General features: G+C 45.9%; 1 protein-coding gene across 2 annotated transcripts in view; it reads right to left on the bottom strand.

The window, feature by feature from the left end:
• PKM (pyruvate kinase M1/2) overlaps nucleotides 1-14,454 on the bottom strand; it is a 42,981-nt gene that overhangs the window by 11,739 nt on the left and 16,788 nt on the right. For both annotated transcript variants that reach the window (XM_029064866.2, XM_029064867.2), the window contains exons 2-8: nucleotides 13,896-14,068; nucleotides 12,983-13,074; nucleotides 8,609-8,740; nucleotides 8,297-8,483; nucleotides 7,045-7,315; nucleotides 2,372-2,522; nucleotides 899-1,051 (exon numbers count right to left, since the gene is read on the bottom strand). In XM_029064866.2, coding sequence (XP_028920699.1) covers nucleotides 899-1,051; nucleotides 2,372-2,522; nucleotides 7,045-7,315; nucleotides 8,297-8,483; nucleotides 8,609-8,740; nucleotides 12,983-13,074; nucleotides 13,896-14,049 — 1,140 coding nt within the window. In that variant the 5' untranslated portion in view covers nucleotides 14,050-14,068. The remainder of the gene's footprint in view (nucleotides 1-898; nucleotides 1,052-2,371; nucleotides 2,523-7,044; nucleotides 7,316-8,296; nucleotides 8,484-8,608; nucleotides 8,741-12,982; nucleotides 13,075-13,895; nucleotides 14,069-14,454) is intronic.

Below are 14,454 nucleotides of genomic sequence, written 5' to 3'. Positions count from 1 at the left end.
TGGGAAAAGCCACATACAATAGAGGGCCACTGTGGGGAGGCTGCATTTTAGGCTCTCGGTTATTTTTTAGCTCACAGTGCTACCACTGGCCATTCAGCCCCCAACCTTTACTAAGAGATGGAGCAGCTGACGGAATAGCTTCATTCACAATAGCAGAGCAGAGCACTTCCTGGCAGTTAAAACATGAACAAGTACTGCAGTATTCATGCACAAACAGTCAGCACCAATTAAATGCTGTCAAACCCAAACCATGAACAAAAGAACACAAAATAGGAGAAGATGAATCACCACCCCCACCCTGAGACAGAGTCCCAAGGAGACCCGCTGGCCCGGGAGTGAAAGTCATTCCTGAAGGCATAGGTGGGGCTGGTTCCCATTAGGACCATTCAAGATTGTGATGGTCAGACACAGGCAGGCACCCAGGCTTGAGGAGATTGGCAGTAATTTGGAGAGCTCCTTCCATGTGGTGGGTGGGCGGGGAAGAGATACAGCAGGAGCTGGACATTTCTCCAGGACCAACTTTTTCTAGCGCTCTCACATCAACAGGCATTGGGCTTGGACACGGAGAGGGAGAGATTTTATTTTGGCTGGTCTGGATCCACTGATGGGGTATTTCTAACCAATGGCATCTCGGGACCTTGTCAGTCAAAACACCCCACTATGTCTTCAGGTGACAGGGATAATTTTGTTGCTAGTTGTGTGAAAATGAGCTCTGCCCCAAACCCAGGTACAGCAAGGATGGACAGGCTTTGTGTGCCAGATTCACTCTGGAAAGGGGTCTATCATGTGATTGATTCCCCCAAACTTCAGGGGGTCTACTCTGAAAAGTACCAGGACTCTGTACTCCAACTCCACCCTCCCTTCCGGGCTCCCAGAAGCCAAGGGGATGGATACTCACGGCATGTTGCATGCGGACGGCCTCCAAGGGATAGTCTCCCTTGGCGGTCTCCCCAGAGAGCATGATGCAGTCAGCTCCATCCAAGACCGCATTGGCCACATCGCTGCCTTCAGCTCGGGTTGGGCGGGGCTTCTTGATCATGCTCTCCAACATCTAGGAGAGGAGGACAAACAGAAAAGTTATTGACCAACTTCCACCTGGCAGGGACCTGAACAGCAGGCATCATAAAAGAGTTGAATGAATGTGTTTCAGAACCATCCAAGTAACGTGATCAGCAGCTCTGAGGAGCGTTGCCTTCTCCTGGGACCCACTGCCCATACGGAAAGCTCCTTGATGCACTAACTACATTCTACAGCTTTGTGCCGAACTGCTCTGCAAGGGAAACTGGACACTGGGCAAAGCAATTCTCTAAGAGTTCAGAAGACAACACTACAGGACAAGGAGGGTCAAAGCCTCAGGTGCTGGATTTTCCCAGGGTTCTGACTCAGATACTATCATAAATATTTCAAAGTCACCCTAACCAGACTGAGAAGTTATATCTTCACTGACCAGCTTCCTGAGCAAGTACTACTGGTTTCTGTGAGTCTTGTTGCACCTATTCTCCGAACCTCAGTTCTGACTGCCTGGGTCCTGGATGGTGACTAGAGGCAGGAGATGACAACTCTAGGTGCCCAGGCCAAAGTGCGAGCAATAACTTTGCCAAAGACAGGACTTTTGGTCGCTAAAGGAAATTCCACCACCTGCCATCCAAAAGCTGACTTCCCACCTAATTCCCCTCCAAGATTCCCAAACTCATAGCCCAGGCAGGTCCCAAGGGAAGTCTAGTTACAAGTGAGGATGAACAGGGTGAATTTCCCATCCCACTGGGGGAGCAGCCAGGGATAAGTCCCAAATATTCTATAACGAGCTTGCCTAAGCAAGGGCGTCCCATCAACTTCCTTGCAATAGCAGTGGCTAGACAATGGCTATGGTTACCTCAAATCATAGACTGTTGATTTAAGAGAAGCAACTTATTTGAATATAACATGAGCCACACCACCTGGACATACCTATTTACACTGACTGCATATTTCCCTTTGCCTCTTCACACTTCCAATGTTTCTCCAACTGTAACCATTTCAAAATGTCACAGAGAACTGGTACCTCACCCAGCTTGCCTCATCTGCTCTAGCTTCCCCCTCCTCAAGCTCCCACTTTCCTCAAATCAATTACCCTAACCCATCTCCTGTAACTCCTCCATCCCATTCTCCACTCTTGCTGAGAAAGCTGATTAACATTTTTTCTTAATTCACTGAGTCCTGGAGTGGTCATTCATTTCTTAGAATACATTTCCAGCTCCTGGTATATAAGTCACTTAACAGCTTTTCTTGAACAGGAGTCCCAACTAACTGTCAGCCCTTGGGAGGCCTCGTACAATCTTGCCGCCTTCTTGCCTCAGCAAGTCTTATAAGTGTCAAAGCAGGGGAGACCTACCTGAGTGGCGCAGATAACAGGTTTTCCAGCCCGGTTACATCTTCCAATCATCATCTTCTGGGCAAGGAAGACTTTTTCTGCAGGGATCTCAATGCCCAGGTCACCCCGAGCCACCATGATGCCATCGCTAGCTTCCAAAATCTCATCAAACCTGATGGAAAAAAAGAGAAAAAAAATTTTAAAAAGTGATTGATCAATGTCCTTCGGGAATTAGGAGAGGGGCTGGCAGACAACCTCTACTTCCCAGCTTCACAAACTCACCCAGGCTGAGAAACGAAGCTCCGCCAGTAAGCTCTTGATTTGGTTCCCTTTTCTCTCTACACCAGCAGAAATCTAGTCTATTCTGGTGACTGTAGGTCCCCTCCCCGCTATTCCTACCATTTCCTTTAGTCAGCCTGTGTCCTACCGGATCTTCTTCTATCTACTCCAGTATTTACAGCAATGCTTGGCACATAATTAGTGTTTAAATTCCACAATCTCTGTCCTCTCCTTTTCTCACATATCTATCAGTTTTAGCAATTAAGCAGGGAAAAGGAAGGGGAAAGCGTAATTTACAAGTGTGAATGATTATCAACTGCTCCTCTTAATGGCCCATTTCCTCTAGCCTAATCCTCTAATCAGTCATTTGTATCAGGAAAAAGGCCATTATGACCAGGCCCCAGGAATTCCAAGGCTGAAGAGTAAGTATAGTCTCATAGAGAACTCACGGTTCCCCAAAGTTTTATCAATACAGTAGTGGGGCTCTTTCTGCTCCAAATATCAATAGACTAGATTTTATGAGGTTCCTCTCCCAACCCTCGCTCCCTGTGCATTTCTTATAAATGCCTTAGGCTATCACCTCAACTCCACCCCTCCCAGGGATGACTAAGATTTCATCTGTTTAACCACAAAACCTCTCTGCTTTTTACATCCTCCCCATAAACGGTTGTTTCTTTCAGCCTTTTCTGCTAATGTCGTCAAGGCAAGAGGCACCTAGGGTCAAGTCCCTAGGTCCCTGCTCTACCATTTACTTGTTGGGTGACCTCGGGCAAATCACAACTTCTCTGGGACTCAGTTTCTTCACCTGTAAATTGGGATTCCGACACCTGGCTCCCTCCCTCTCGGACTGTTAGTCCTGTGTGGAACAGGGACCATTTTCATCTGGCTGAACTGTACTTACCCCAGCACTTAATATACTGCTTGGCACAAAGTACATACTGTACAAATACCAGTTGTATTTATTGAGCACTTACTGTGTGCAGAGCACTGTATTAAGTGCTTGGGAGAGTACAATATAACAACGTAACAGACACATTCCCTGCCCACAGCAAGCTTACAGACTAGAGGGGGAGACAGACATTGATATAGATAGATTTTCAGATATGTACATAAGTGCTGAGGGGTTGGGAAGAGGGAAATGAATAAAGGTAGCAAGTCAGGATGAAGCAGAAGGGAGTGGAAGAAAAGGAAAGGAGGGCTTAAGTCAGGGAAAGCCTCTTGGAGGCCTCTTACGTCCCTTCAAAAAGCTTTAAAATTGGGAAGAGTAAGTGTCTGTAGGATGGGGGGGGGGGTGGGGAGGTCCAGATCAGAGGCAGAACTTGGGCAACAGACGGCAAGATAAGCGAGATCAAGGTAGAGTGAGAAGGTTAGTTTTAAAGGAGCAAAGTGTGTGGATTGAATGGTAGAAGGAGAGTGGTGAGGTAGGAGTGGGCAAGGTGAATGAGTGCTTAAAAGCCAATGGTAAGGACTTTGATGCGAAGATGGGTGGGCCACCGCCGGCGGTTCTTGAGAAATGGGGAAATATGTCCCGAACGCTTTTGCAGAAAAATGATCCAGGCAGCAGAGCGAAGGATGGACTGGAGTGGGCAGAGACAGGAGGCTGGGAGGTCAGCAAGGAGGCTGATACAGTGGTCAAGATGGAACAGGATAAGAGCTTGGACTAATGGGGTAGCAGTTTAGATGGAGAGGAAAGGGTGGATTTTAGTGATGATGTGAAGGTGGGACCGACAGGATTTAATAACAGATCGAATATGTGGGTTGAATGAGAGACAAGTAAAGGACAATGCCAAGGTTATGGGCTTATGAGACTGGAAGGATGGTAATGCTGCTACAAGTAATGGGAAAGTCAGGAGAGATAAGAAGCTCTGTTTTAGCCATGTTAAGTTTGAGGTGACAGTGGGACATGCAAATAGAGATGTCCGAGGCAGGAGGAAGTAGGAGACTGCAAAGAGGGAGAGAGATCAGGGCACAAAGACTATTGTTTGTAGGCCACCAGAAAAAGACACAGGAGATCCAGAAGCAAGTTGGGTTCCTTTCCCAGGATACAGGCTCACACACTGCTTCTTCATCTTGGATTTGCAACACAGTACTGCTGCAGGGTGAGTTATCGTCTCAGAGGGACACAGAAGAAGTTTCACAGACACACACTGTAGAAGACCAGTGAAGTGGCTGCTCCAGTGTTTGTATGCTGCACTACTCTGCCAGGACTGAATTGAAGCTGGTTTTCTAGCTCAATTGCTCTCAGTCCTCCGCTCCACAAGCACACAGAGAGTCCACAGAAGGATGGTCCGCCTGCCCACCCCTCTTCATACCTGGCTATATATTCAATTACCAAGCCTGGTGAGTTCAAGCAAGGAAGACAGTGAAACAAGGATGGAACAAAATGGTACGGTGCTCTTCACTTGGTAGACACTCAAATCAAAACCACTTATTGGATACTATACAGTAATGTCTGTCTCCCCTGATAGACGGTAAGATACTTTCGGGTGGGGAACCCATTTTGCTCTGTACTCCCCCAAGCACTTGGTACAGTCGGTCCTCAAAAATACAAATGATTGATAAAGTGATCAATCCTGAGGATACGGACTTCGGCTTTGAATGTGAGCATCTAGAAAGAGTGCTCTGCATGTAGTAGGTGCTCAGTGTTCAATATGGAATAAAAAGGCTGCCTGAAGCTGTTTTTTATGGTATTTGTTAGGTGCTTATTAAGTGTCACACACTGTTCTAAGCACATGGGGAAGTTACAAACTGATATCTCGCTAGAGATTATCACTAGAGTAACAGTGCGGCCTAATGGAAAGAACACTGGCCTGGGAGTCAGAGGATCTGGATTCTAATCCCGGCTTTGCCACTTGTCTACTGTGTGACCCTGGGCAAGCTGCTCAACTTCTCCGTGCCTCAGTTACCTCATCTGTAAAATGGGGATTAAAAGTATGAGCCCTATGTAGGACAGGGACTGTGCCCAACCTGATTATAATAATGTTGGTATTTGCTGGTATTTGTTAAGCGCTTACTATGTGCAGAGCACTGTTCTAAGCGCTGGGGTAGACACAGGGGAATCAGGTTGTCCCACGTGGGGCTCACGGTCTTCATCCCCATTTTCCAGATGAGGGAACTGAGGCCCAGAGAAGTGAAGTGACTTGCCCACAGTCACACAGCTGACAAGTGGCAGAGCTGGGATTTGAACTCATGACCTCTGACTCCAAAGCCCAGGCTCTTTCCACTGAGCCATGCTGCTTCTTTAGTATCCACTCCAGTGCTTAGTACAGCTTAACAGATACCATTAAAAACAAAAATATTTCAAAAGTATGAGGCACAATACGTTTCAGGCAGGTCATGAGTTCTAATCCCAGCTCTGCCACTTGTCACTATGTGACTTTGGGCAAGTCATTTAACTTTTCTGTGCTTCAGGTGCCTCATTTGTCAAATGGGGATTAATAATAATGTTGGTATTTGTTAAGCACTTACTATGTGCAGAGCTCTGTTCTAAGTGCTGGGGCAGATACAGGGTAATCAGGTTGTCCCACGTGAGGCTCACAGTTAATCCCCATTTTACAGATGAGGTAACTGAGGCAGAGAGAAGTTAAGTGACTTGCCCACAGTCACACAGCTGACAAGTGGCAGAGCTGGGAGTTGAACCCATGACCTCTGATTCCGAAGCCCAGGATCTTTCCACTGAGCCATGCTGATTAGGACTGTGGGCCCTAAGTGGGACAACCTGATTACATCGTATCTCCCCCAGTGCTTAGAACAGTGCTTGGCACAAAGTAAGCGCTTAACAGATGCCATAATTATTATTATGGGAAGCAGCATGGCTCAGTGGAAAGAGCACGGGCCTGGGAGTCAGAGGTCATGAGTTCTAATCCTGGCTCTGCCACCTGTCAGCTGTGTGACTTTGGGTAAGTCACTTCACTTCTCTGTGCTTCAGGTGCCTCATGTCAAATGGGGATTAAGACTGTGGGCCCCATGTGGGACAAGCTGACTACCTTGTATGTCCCCCAGCTCTTAGAACAGTGCTTGGCACATAGTAAGTGCAAATGCCACAATTATTATTATGGGAAGCAGCGTGGCTCAGTGGAAAGAGCCCAGGCTTGGAAGTCAGCGCTCATGGGTTCAAATCCCGATTCTGCCACTTGTCAGCTGTGTGACTGTGGGCAAGTCACTTCACCTCTCTGGGCCTCATCTGGAAAATGGGGATGAAGACTGTGAGCCTCACGTAGGACAACCTGAATACCCTGTATCTCCCCAAGCACTCAGAACAGTGCTCTGCAGATAGTAAGCGCTTAACAAATACCAACATTATTATTATTCAGGCTACATTGGAGGCATGAGTCTCCTTGCCCATTTGGACACGGTTCCACTAGGGGGAGCCAGCTTCAATTTTATCTGATAAGTTATTTTCAGAGTGCGCTCACCTGCGGACGCCCTCATGGTTCTCAATCTTGCTGATGATCTTGATGTTCTTGCCCTTCTCCCCCAGGACCTTCCTGACTTCATGGACATCAGCTGCCTTCCGGATGAAGGAAGCAAACACCATGTCCACGTCCTGCTCCACACCGAATTTCAGGTCCTGGATGTCCTTCTGAGAGACGGCGGGCAGGTCCACCGCGGCCCCGGGAAGGTTCACGCCCTTCTTGCTGCCCAAACTGCCGCCATTCTCCACTTCAGTGATGAGGAAGTCAGCACCTAGTTAAGACACGTACAGCCCACAGTTTCTCAAGAGCCCAGGCTTCAAATTTAAAGGATACTCCCCCATCCACCCGCACACCCACCCTCTCCGTTCTCCACGAACCCTCCAGTCCGGTCCGATTATTTCTTGTCCTCTGCCCATGGGAAAAGAGAATGAAGAGTTCTCACCACTGTTTCAAGGTTATCCGGTGTACTTAGGGATATACTATCTGCTAACTTTTGCATCTTTACCACAAAAGGAGACTCCCTAGCCTTAGAATGTGTGTTTGAAGACATCGGGAACTGTATGCTGTACAATGTAGCTTCTGTCCAGTTAACACATTTTAAGTGATGACACCACATTAGCTTCCCGTTGAGTGAAGCCTCACAATCTCATTCTTCTGCTTAGCTTCTCATACTAATCCTCTCAATCATTGTGAAACTCCAAATCCCAACTTCCCCAACCCAGTTTCATGAATTTATAAAAGAAAAAATCCCAGCCTTGTAGGTGCATCGCTCTACAACCCTATCATTTTGGGGGGGACCCACGTACTGCAGCCCCTCTAAGAGAAATCTCTGAGAAAAGAGTCATTCTCCACAAGAGGTCACCCCCAACATCTGGATAGCAATCCCATCACTTTAAACATTGACTACAGAACAATGAGTGGAGAATGAACATCATGGAGGAGGAGGGGACAGATTCCATGAAAACCAAAACTGAAAATTTTCCTATGGGACTGGAATCCAAATCCAGCTTTGGCTTTAAAGATCAAGGTATGGGAGAAAAGAGAAATAGGGAAAGTCAGGAAAGCTTTTGCTGACTTCGTTTTGGGTGTTGTGCAGACTCGGGTCCCACAGACCCTTCCGGTAAGCCAAACAATTCCCAAGAGGCTTCTTGGGTTGCCTGTTTAGGAAACGTCAGATGGAGAAACAAAGGGTTACAGGGGGTGCTAATAAGACTCCAGCAGTAAATGGGGATCCCCCTCCATCACGGCACACCTTTCTCTTTAACCTGCAGGGAAATCAGGCCATCATCTACGTAGATTTTGCTGCCAATCTCCACCACTTTGCAGATGTTCTTGTAGTCCAGCCAAAGCACATTCTCATCACACTTCTCCATGTACGCGTTGTCGAGGGTGATTTTGAGGGTGGCACCTTTCTTCAGCTCTACTTCGGCAGTGCCACTCTGAGAACAGTAAGAGATGGGAAAGTTAGCGGTTTCATTCCCCTTCAAGAACAGGGGATATCGATAATAGACCTTCACAAGTCCGCCAGCCTTCCGGAACTCAAAAGGCCTCTTAGGATACTCACTCCCTTGATAAGTCCAGTACGGATCTCGGGTCCCTTAGTGTCCAGTGCCACAGCCACTGGCCTGTAGAGAATGGGGTCATTGGCAAAACTCTCCGTGGCTTCACGCACGTTCTTGATTGTGTCTGCATGGTACTGGGGGAGGGAAAAGACAAGAGTTCAATTAAAATCTTCCTTTGATTTCCCATGACAAAAATCTTTCCCTGAACAAGTTGGGTGATTTCTGGCTGTGCCTTTGCGGAAGATAAAAATAACAGAAGAGAATTTGGCACAAATCCTCCACCCCTACCTTCCCAACGCACTTACCACAGTTGGTGGTCACAGCAGATGAAGCACATGGTAAGCAAAGCAAATAGTCTCACTGCAACCTACAGCTAGCTCAGGCCAACACTGTCTCCTTTAACGCTCAGCAACTGACTCACTTTAGGTTCAGCAGTTGTAACTGTCTACTTTGTGAAATGCCATCAGAGTTTTTGTGACAAACTAGTTGCCTCACCGGCTCTTAGATGCCTTAGAGACTGATAAACATACCTCGTGCTTATGGACTGGGACGGAGGAAGGGGGCGGAGGAATGAATAGAAAAACTGCTCGCTCACCTTCTATTTTTCCTGAGTGAATGGTGTCAAGAAGTGCATTTGTTCAATTACAACCTGTGGCAAATCCCTGCCCAACCTCTTGCCCCATGGGGGTCAACTTTCCACTCCTGTGCTCTCCGTTAGTGAGGGATTCCCCAAGGGTCACATTCAGGTAAATGACAGAGATACGGGAATGTGGATAGAAGTAAATATTCTCACTATCCTTTCTTTCCTATTCCTTCTCACCGACCTTCCCAGACCTGATCAGATACGGCCACCGTGCCCGAGAAAGAAACAAACAATGCAGCACATCCCAACTATCTGCAGGTTGGCCATACTTAGAAAGACACTGCTGCAACAGAGTATTGAGCATTTCCTCTCTCAATTGATTTCCATCCCCTTTATCTCAAACTGAAAAGCTGTTTGTCTGGCTTAAGCAAACAGTGACACCAGCTTTAAGCCTCATAATCAAGGTTATGTAAACCTCATGGCACAAATCTACTGAAGCCAGGGTGCAATCACTGGAGTGGAAGGGAATATCTTGGATGTTGTCTTTGGGGAACAAAGGCTGTCTGGCTGAAGAGAATCCTCCCTCTCTTTACAGTAGCCCTTTCCTTTAGAATTAGAAAACAAAACAACAACAAAACAAAGATAACATTTTCAGAGTTCCAGTTCAATGTCATCAATATTAAACCTCCCTACAGAGAGACTCTAAATCTGGTACTTTTTGACCCCTTGCTACTCCTGTATATGAAAATGCAGCATACAAGGAATGCTATGGAGAGTAAAGAAAGCTGCTTACCAGGTTTTAGATCGTTCACTCACATTCTGGAGTGTGTCAGGATTTATAGTGCATCAGCTCCAGTTTCCCTCTTGGAAACCAGAGTTTGGATTTAGAGCTTTCAAATCTACTTTTTCCTTTTCCTCATTGGAACAAGGCTTCTTGGCAATTAAGTTTTTACCTGAACTAATTGTGCTATCAGTGAAGAGTTTACTAAGTACCAACCACTATACTAATCCCTGAGGTAGATATAAAATAAGCGGATTACACACACCACTGCCCAACATGGGATTCACAGGCTAAGGGGAAGGGAGGAAGGGTACTTAATCTTCATTTTACAGATGAGGAAAATGAGGCACAGAAAATTTAATTGCCCAAGACTACACACTGTAGGTAAGTACTCAGTGTGTCTTATATTTATGGTGACAAGCAATCACTGGTGTTTCTCAAGTGCTTACTATGTGGAACACTGTATTAAACACTTGGGAGAGTACAACAGAATAGAGGCTGCTCTTACTCACTGCACCTAGGGTTGGTCTTTGGGGAAGGGGGTAATTCAATGCTATTTATGGGATCACAACCAATTTCCCTTCAGACTCAAGTGAAGAGCTTTCGTGTTCCACTCAAAAGAGTAATTTAAAATTAGCATGGCATTTTGTGTTCTTCTCTAGCCTGCAGGGGCAACACCTTCAGGATCAAAACAGCACATCGGGCAAATCCTTGCCACTTATCAACAGTGTAAAGAAAATTTTAGGACATCAATTACAACCCCTCTTTTTAAAATTAGTCTAAACCACCCCCTCCCAAACCTTTTTCTGGGGATAGCCTGATCTTTAGCTAAGACCCCAAAATGAGGGGTAGGAGTTACATGATAAAGTGAAATGGTCATAACTGAAACTCCAGTTCTGTTAGCATTCTCCTCAGTGTGAAAGCTGAGTAAAGTCTCCCCTTGCTACTGCCAAATGCATTAAAAACTACAAAATGGCAAGACTACTACGTCCTGTTTTCATTCACCTTCAAATGATCATTTTAGTTTTAATGCATTAAATTTAGTTTCCACCTAAAATTTATGATGTGTTCTACAAGTCCTAAAATAGCCTGGATAAAAATAAGCTCCCTTCCCAGTAAAAGCGGTATTGCCCTTCAGAACACAGTGTGCCATAATAATCTTCCTGGTTTATCCTCAGTACTGTTCAGTTTTGAACCTAGAGCAAGGCTCTGGTTACATGGGCCTCATAACTCACATTAATTCCTATGGCACTTATAGTTCACTTAGCTGTTTAGACCTTTAGATAGTTATAGAAGCCAAGAAAAAACAGCTTATTTAGCCTGTAAACCTACTCTCTAGCCTCCTGAAGCCAGCCACAGCTGCTAACTTGGAGACTAGCCCCTGACATTTTGAAGTCATAACGCCAACCAGAGCACAGGCTGTATAAGGAACAGGACCAAGAAGGCAGAGCACACCACAATGAAGAATATTCTCTATTTCTAGACTGGATAAGGGGTTAAGTGCCTGGAGGAAATAGATTTCATTTCATGCAAACTTATTCTTAGCATCAACCTTACACCCAGCTTCCAAATGCCAGAGGGCAATCCCTTTAGGTCTGACAGGGGCAACGTTACTTTCTGGGGCCCACGGCTTGCTATCTTTACAGAGGGGTAAAAGGTTTGCCTCTGGAAGAGGCTAAAAAGAGCCACCAGTCACACTTCTGGAAGTATGACCTGCCTTCTGGGAAGGTGTTCAAATCAAAAGGCACTCCCAGAAAGGCACTCCTCTACTCTCAGATGTCTTCAATAACTAAATCAATGGCATTTACTGAGCACTTAGTGGGCTGAGCACTGTACTAAGCACTTGGTAGAGTACAACAGACTTGGAAGACATTCCCTGCTCACAACAAACTAGCCAACAAAATCAACTTTTAGCCCAGTGTGTGATCACCTATTCAGGGTGAGGAGCAACTTTTGCTGGGTCAGGAGGAAGATGCTGATCTCTATTTTTCTGACTAGCTACCCAAACAAGGAACAGTTCTGTAGCCCGACAAATTAGCTCCCTGTATAATTAGTCTTCAAGAACACCAAGAGTCTTTTGACCTCTCTGACTATTCCTGGCTCTGGATTGAACATTTCCTGCAGTACTTGACTACCCGTCTAGAATTGATGGTACTTACTGTGTGTAGGGCACTGTATTGAGTGCTTGGGACAGTATAATATTACAGAGTGGGTAGAGATGTTCCCTGCCTCCAAGAAGCTTTCAATCTAGAGGGGGAAATCTTTAGGGGAAACAGTCTAGTTGAAACTTTTATACCGAGCACGGCAACATAGGCAACCGTGGAATTAAACCACCACCACCACCACTGTGCTCTCTCTCTATGCTACTAGACAGAAGTCATAATAAAATGTCAGTAGCACCTGCACCTGAGGCCCACACATCAGGTAAGCACATTCCATTACATTCTTCTGTTCTAACTTTGGGTTAGACTGCCATGAAAACCCATGTCAAAAGTGGAATTGACTAATCCTGCCAAGCACTTGTGTGCACCTGCTCTGGAGTGCAGACTATTTGTAAGCTCCTTGTGACCAGGCATTGCATCTCCCAACTCTGTTGAATTTTCCAAAGTGCTCATAGTGTTCTGCTCACAGTAGGTGCTTAATAAATACCACTGATCGAGGAAAAGAAGTGAAATAAGAAGGGGAAAAGGAGGCCAAGCCAAATGTCATCTGCTAATAAAAGGCTTTCATAGGCATCAGCTATCTCAGACCTAGTTCCAAGTGAAACTGCTTAACACATCATGTATAAGACAGGAAGGGTTCCTGCCCAGAGTGGCTAAAGTACCTCATGAAACTGGGCAATTCATACCTGGGTGTCCTGTGTCTGGGCAAGATCTGGACGTGACTCACTAAACTGAGTGGAGCTCACTGGGTAGTGAGTTTGCAGCACACCTGCAAAAGCTAGCTTCACTCCCTCCTCCCCCAAAACACACACCTTCGTCGTGCCCCACCCCCCCTCCTCCCAGCTTTTACCTCATGAGTCCCATGAGAGAAGTTCAGGCGAGCCACATTCATTCCAGATTTAATCATTTCTTTCAGCATTTCCACTGAGCGGGAGGCCGGGCCTGTGAAGACAGGAAGACATTTTTACCACCAACAACCGCTACTGGATGTAGATAATGCTGAAATCAGCAAAATGAAGCAGTCAAAAGACGACTAAAACGGTCCCCGGCTTTGACACTTCTCCAAACCATTTGCCTTCCCTACAGGCAAAGCAGATACTGAAGTTTTATTGAATCTCAAGGGAGCTACTGCCTCACGTGTAATTTAGACCAAGGGTCCAACAGTCTCTGATACTGGACCACACTTAGCAAATCCTTCCAGAAATAGCACGGGGCCTCCTGAGCCTATAGTTCCCCTTAAAATGGATTCTGCTCTACACAATGAATCGTTACTGGTAAATGGATGGTTGAGGGACAAGGGACAACAGGGGAACCACGTTTCCAGTGATACACACCCAGCAAGAGACAGAGATTCTTAACTCTGGCCTTTTAAAATCCAATCTTGAATGTTAAAAATGCATATATTCCTGACATCAGTTGGTCTTGACTGGTGGAATATACCACAGCTCAACTTCTAAAAACCTTCCAAATTGCCTTAATTCCCACCAGAAGCTGCTTAAGAACTCATAAGGAGCATTAGGTGGGAATTATTCACAAGCTTCTTGTGGCAATGAAACAACAAAAACAAAACTGGATGGCACTCACTGAGACAAATGCTGGTTTCTAGGGAAGGGAATGACTAGCAAGAAGCCTGCAAGCTTGAGGACGACTTGTGTCCGTGGTTGAGAAGAATGATGAAGTCACAATATCACCTTCCAAGGTATTATGACACAAGAGTTTCAGTGTCCAGGACAGTGAAAGAGAATGTATTTGAAGTAACTTACCGATGGTGCAAATGATGCCAGTGTTGCGGGCCGTGATGGGTTCAGAGTCAATGTCCAGGCGACACATGTGTTCCAGAAAAGTGTCTGCCATGGCAGCATGCAGTTGCTGGGTCTGAATGAAAGCTGTTCCGGCTTCACTGTGTTGGCGAGACATGGTTCCGTTGATTCTTAACCTATAGGCAATTCAAGAAAGAAAGAAAGAAAGAAAAAAGATATCATCTGTGAGCAGTCAGAAGAACAGAATGATCCTGTACCCTGATAAGACCAGAATGATATTACTTGGCACTTACCTTTCTTGGGTAATATTTTTACTGCAAGAAGCAATTACAGCCCGTGAACTATGGTGAATTAAGCCCTGTTCTGGTTATACTAGATAATCATCTTACAAACCAATGGGGCAGATAAAAGATAATCTGGTCCCACATGGGGCTCACAGTCTAAGTAGGAGGGAGGATAGATATTGAATCCCCATTCTGCAGATGAGGGAACTGAGGCACTGAGAAGTGACTTGCTCATGGTTATATAGTAGTTAAGTGGTGGAGCCACCATTAGAAGCCAG

The sequence above is a fragment of the Ornithorhynchus anatinus genome, chromosome 5 (assembly GCF_004115215.2).
Source record: "Ornithorhynchus anatinus isolate Pmale09 chromosome 5, mOrnAna1.pri.v4, whole genome shotgun sequence".
NCBI classification, from domain to species: domain Eukaryota; kingdom Metazoa; phylum Chordata; class Mammalia; order Monotremata; family Ornithorhynchidae; genus Ornithorhynchus; species Ornithorhynchus anatinus.
This window is presented reverse-complemented; position numbering and strand designations above follow the sequence as displayed.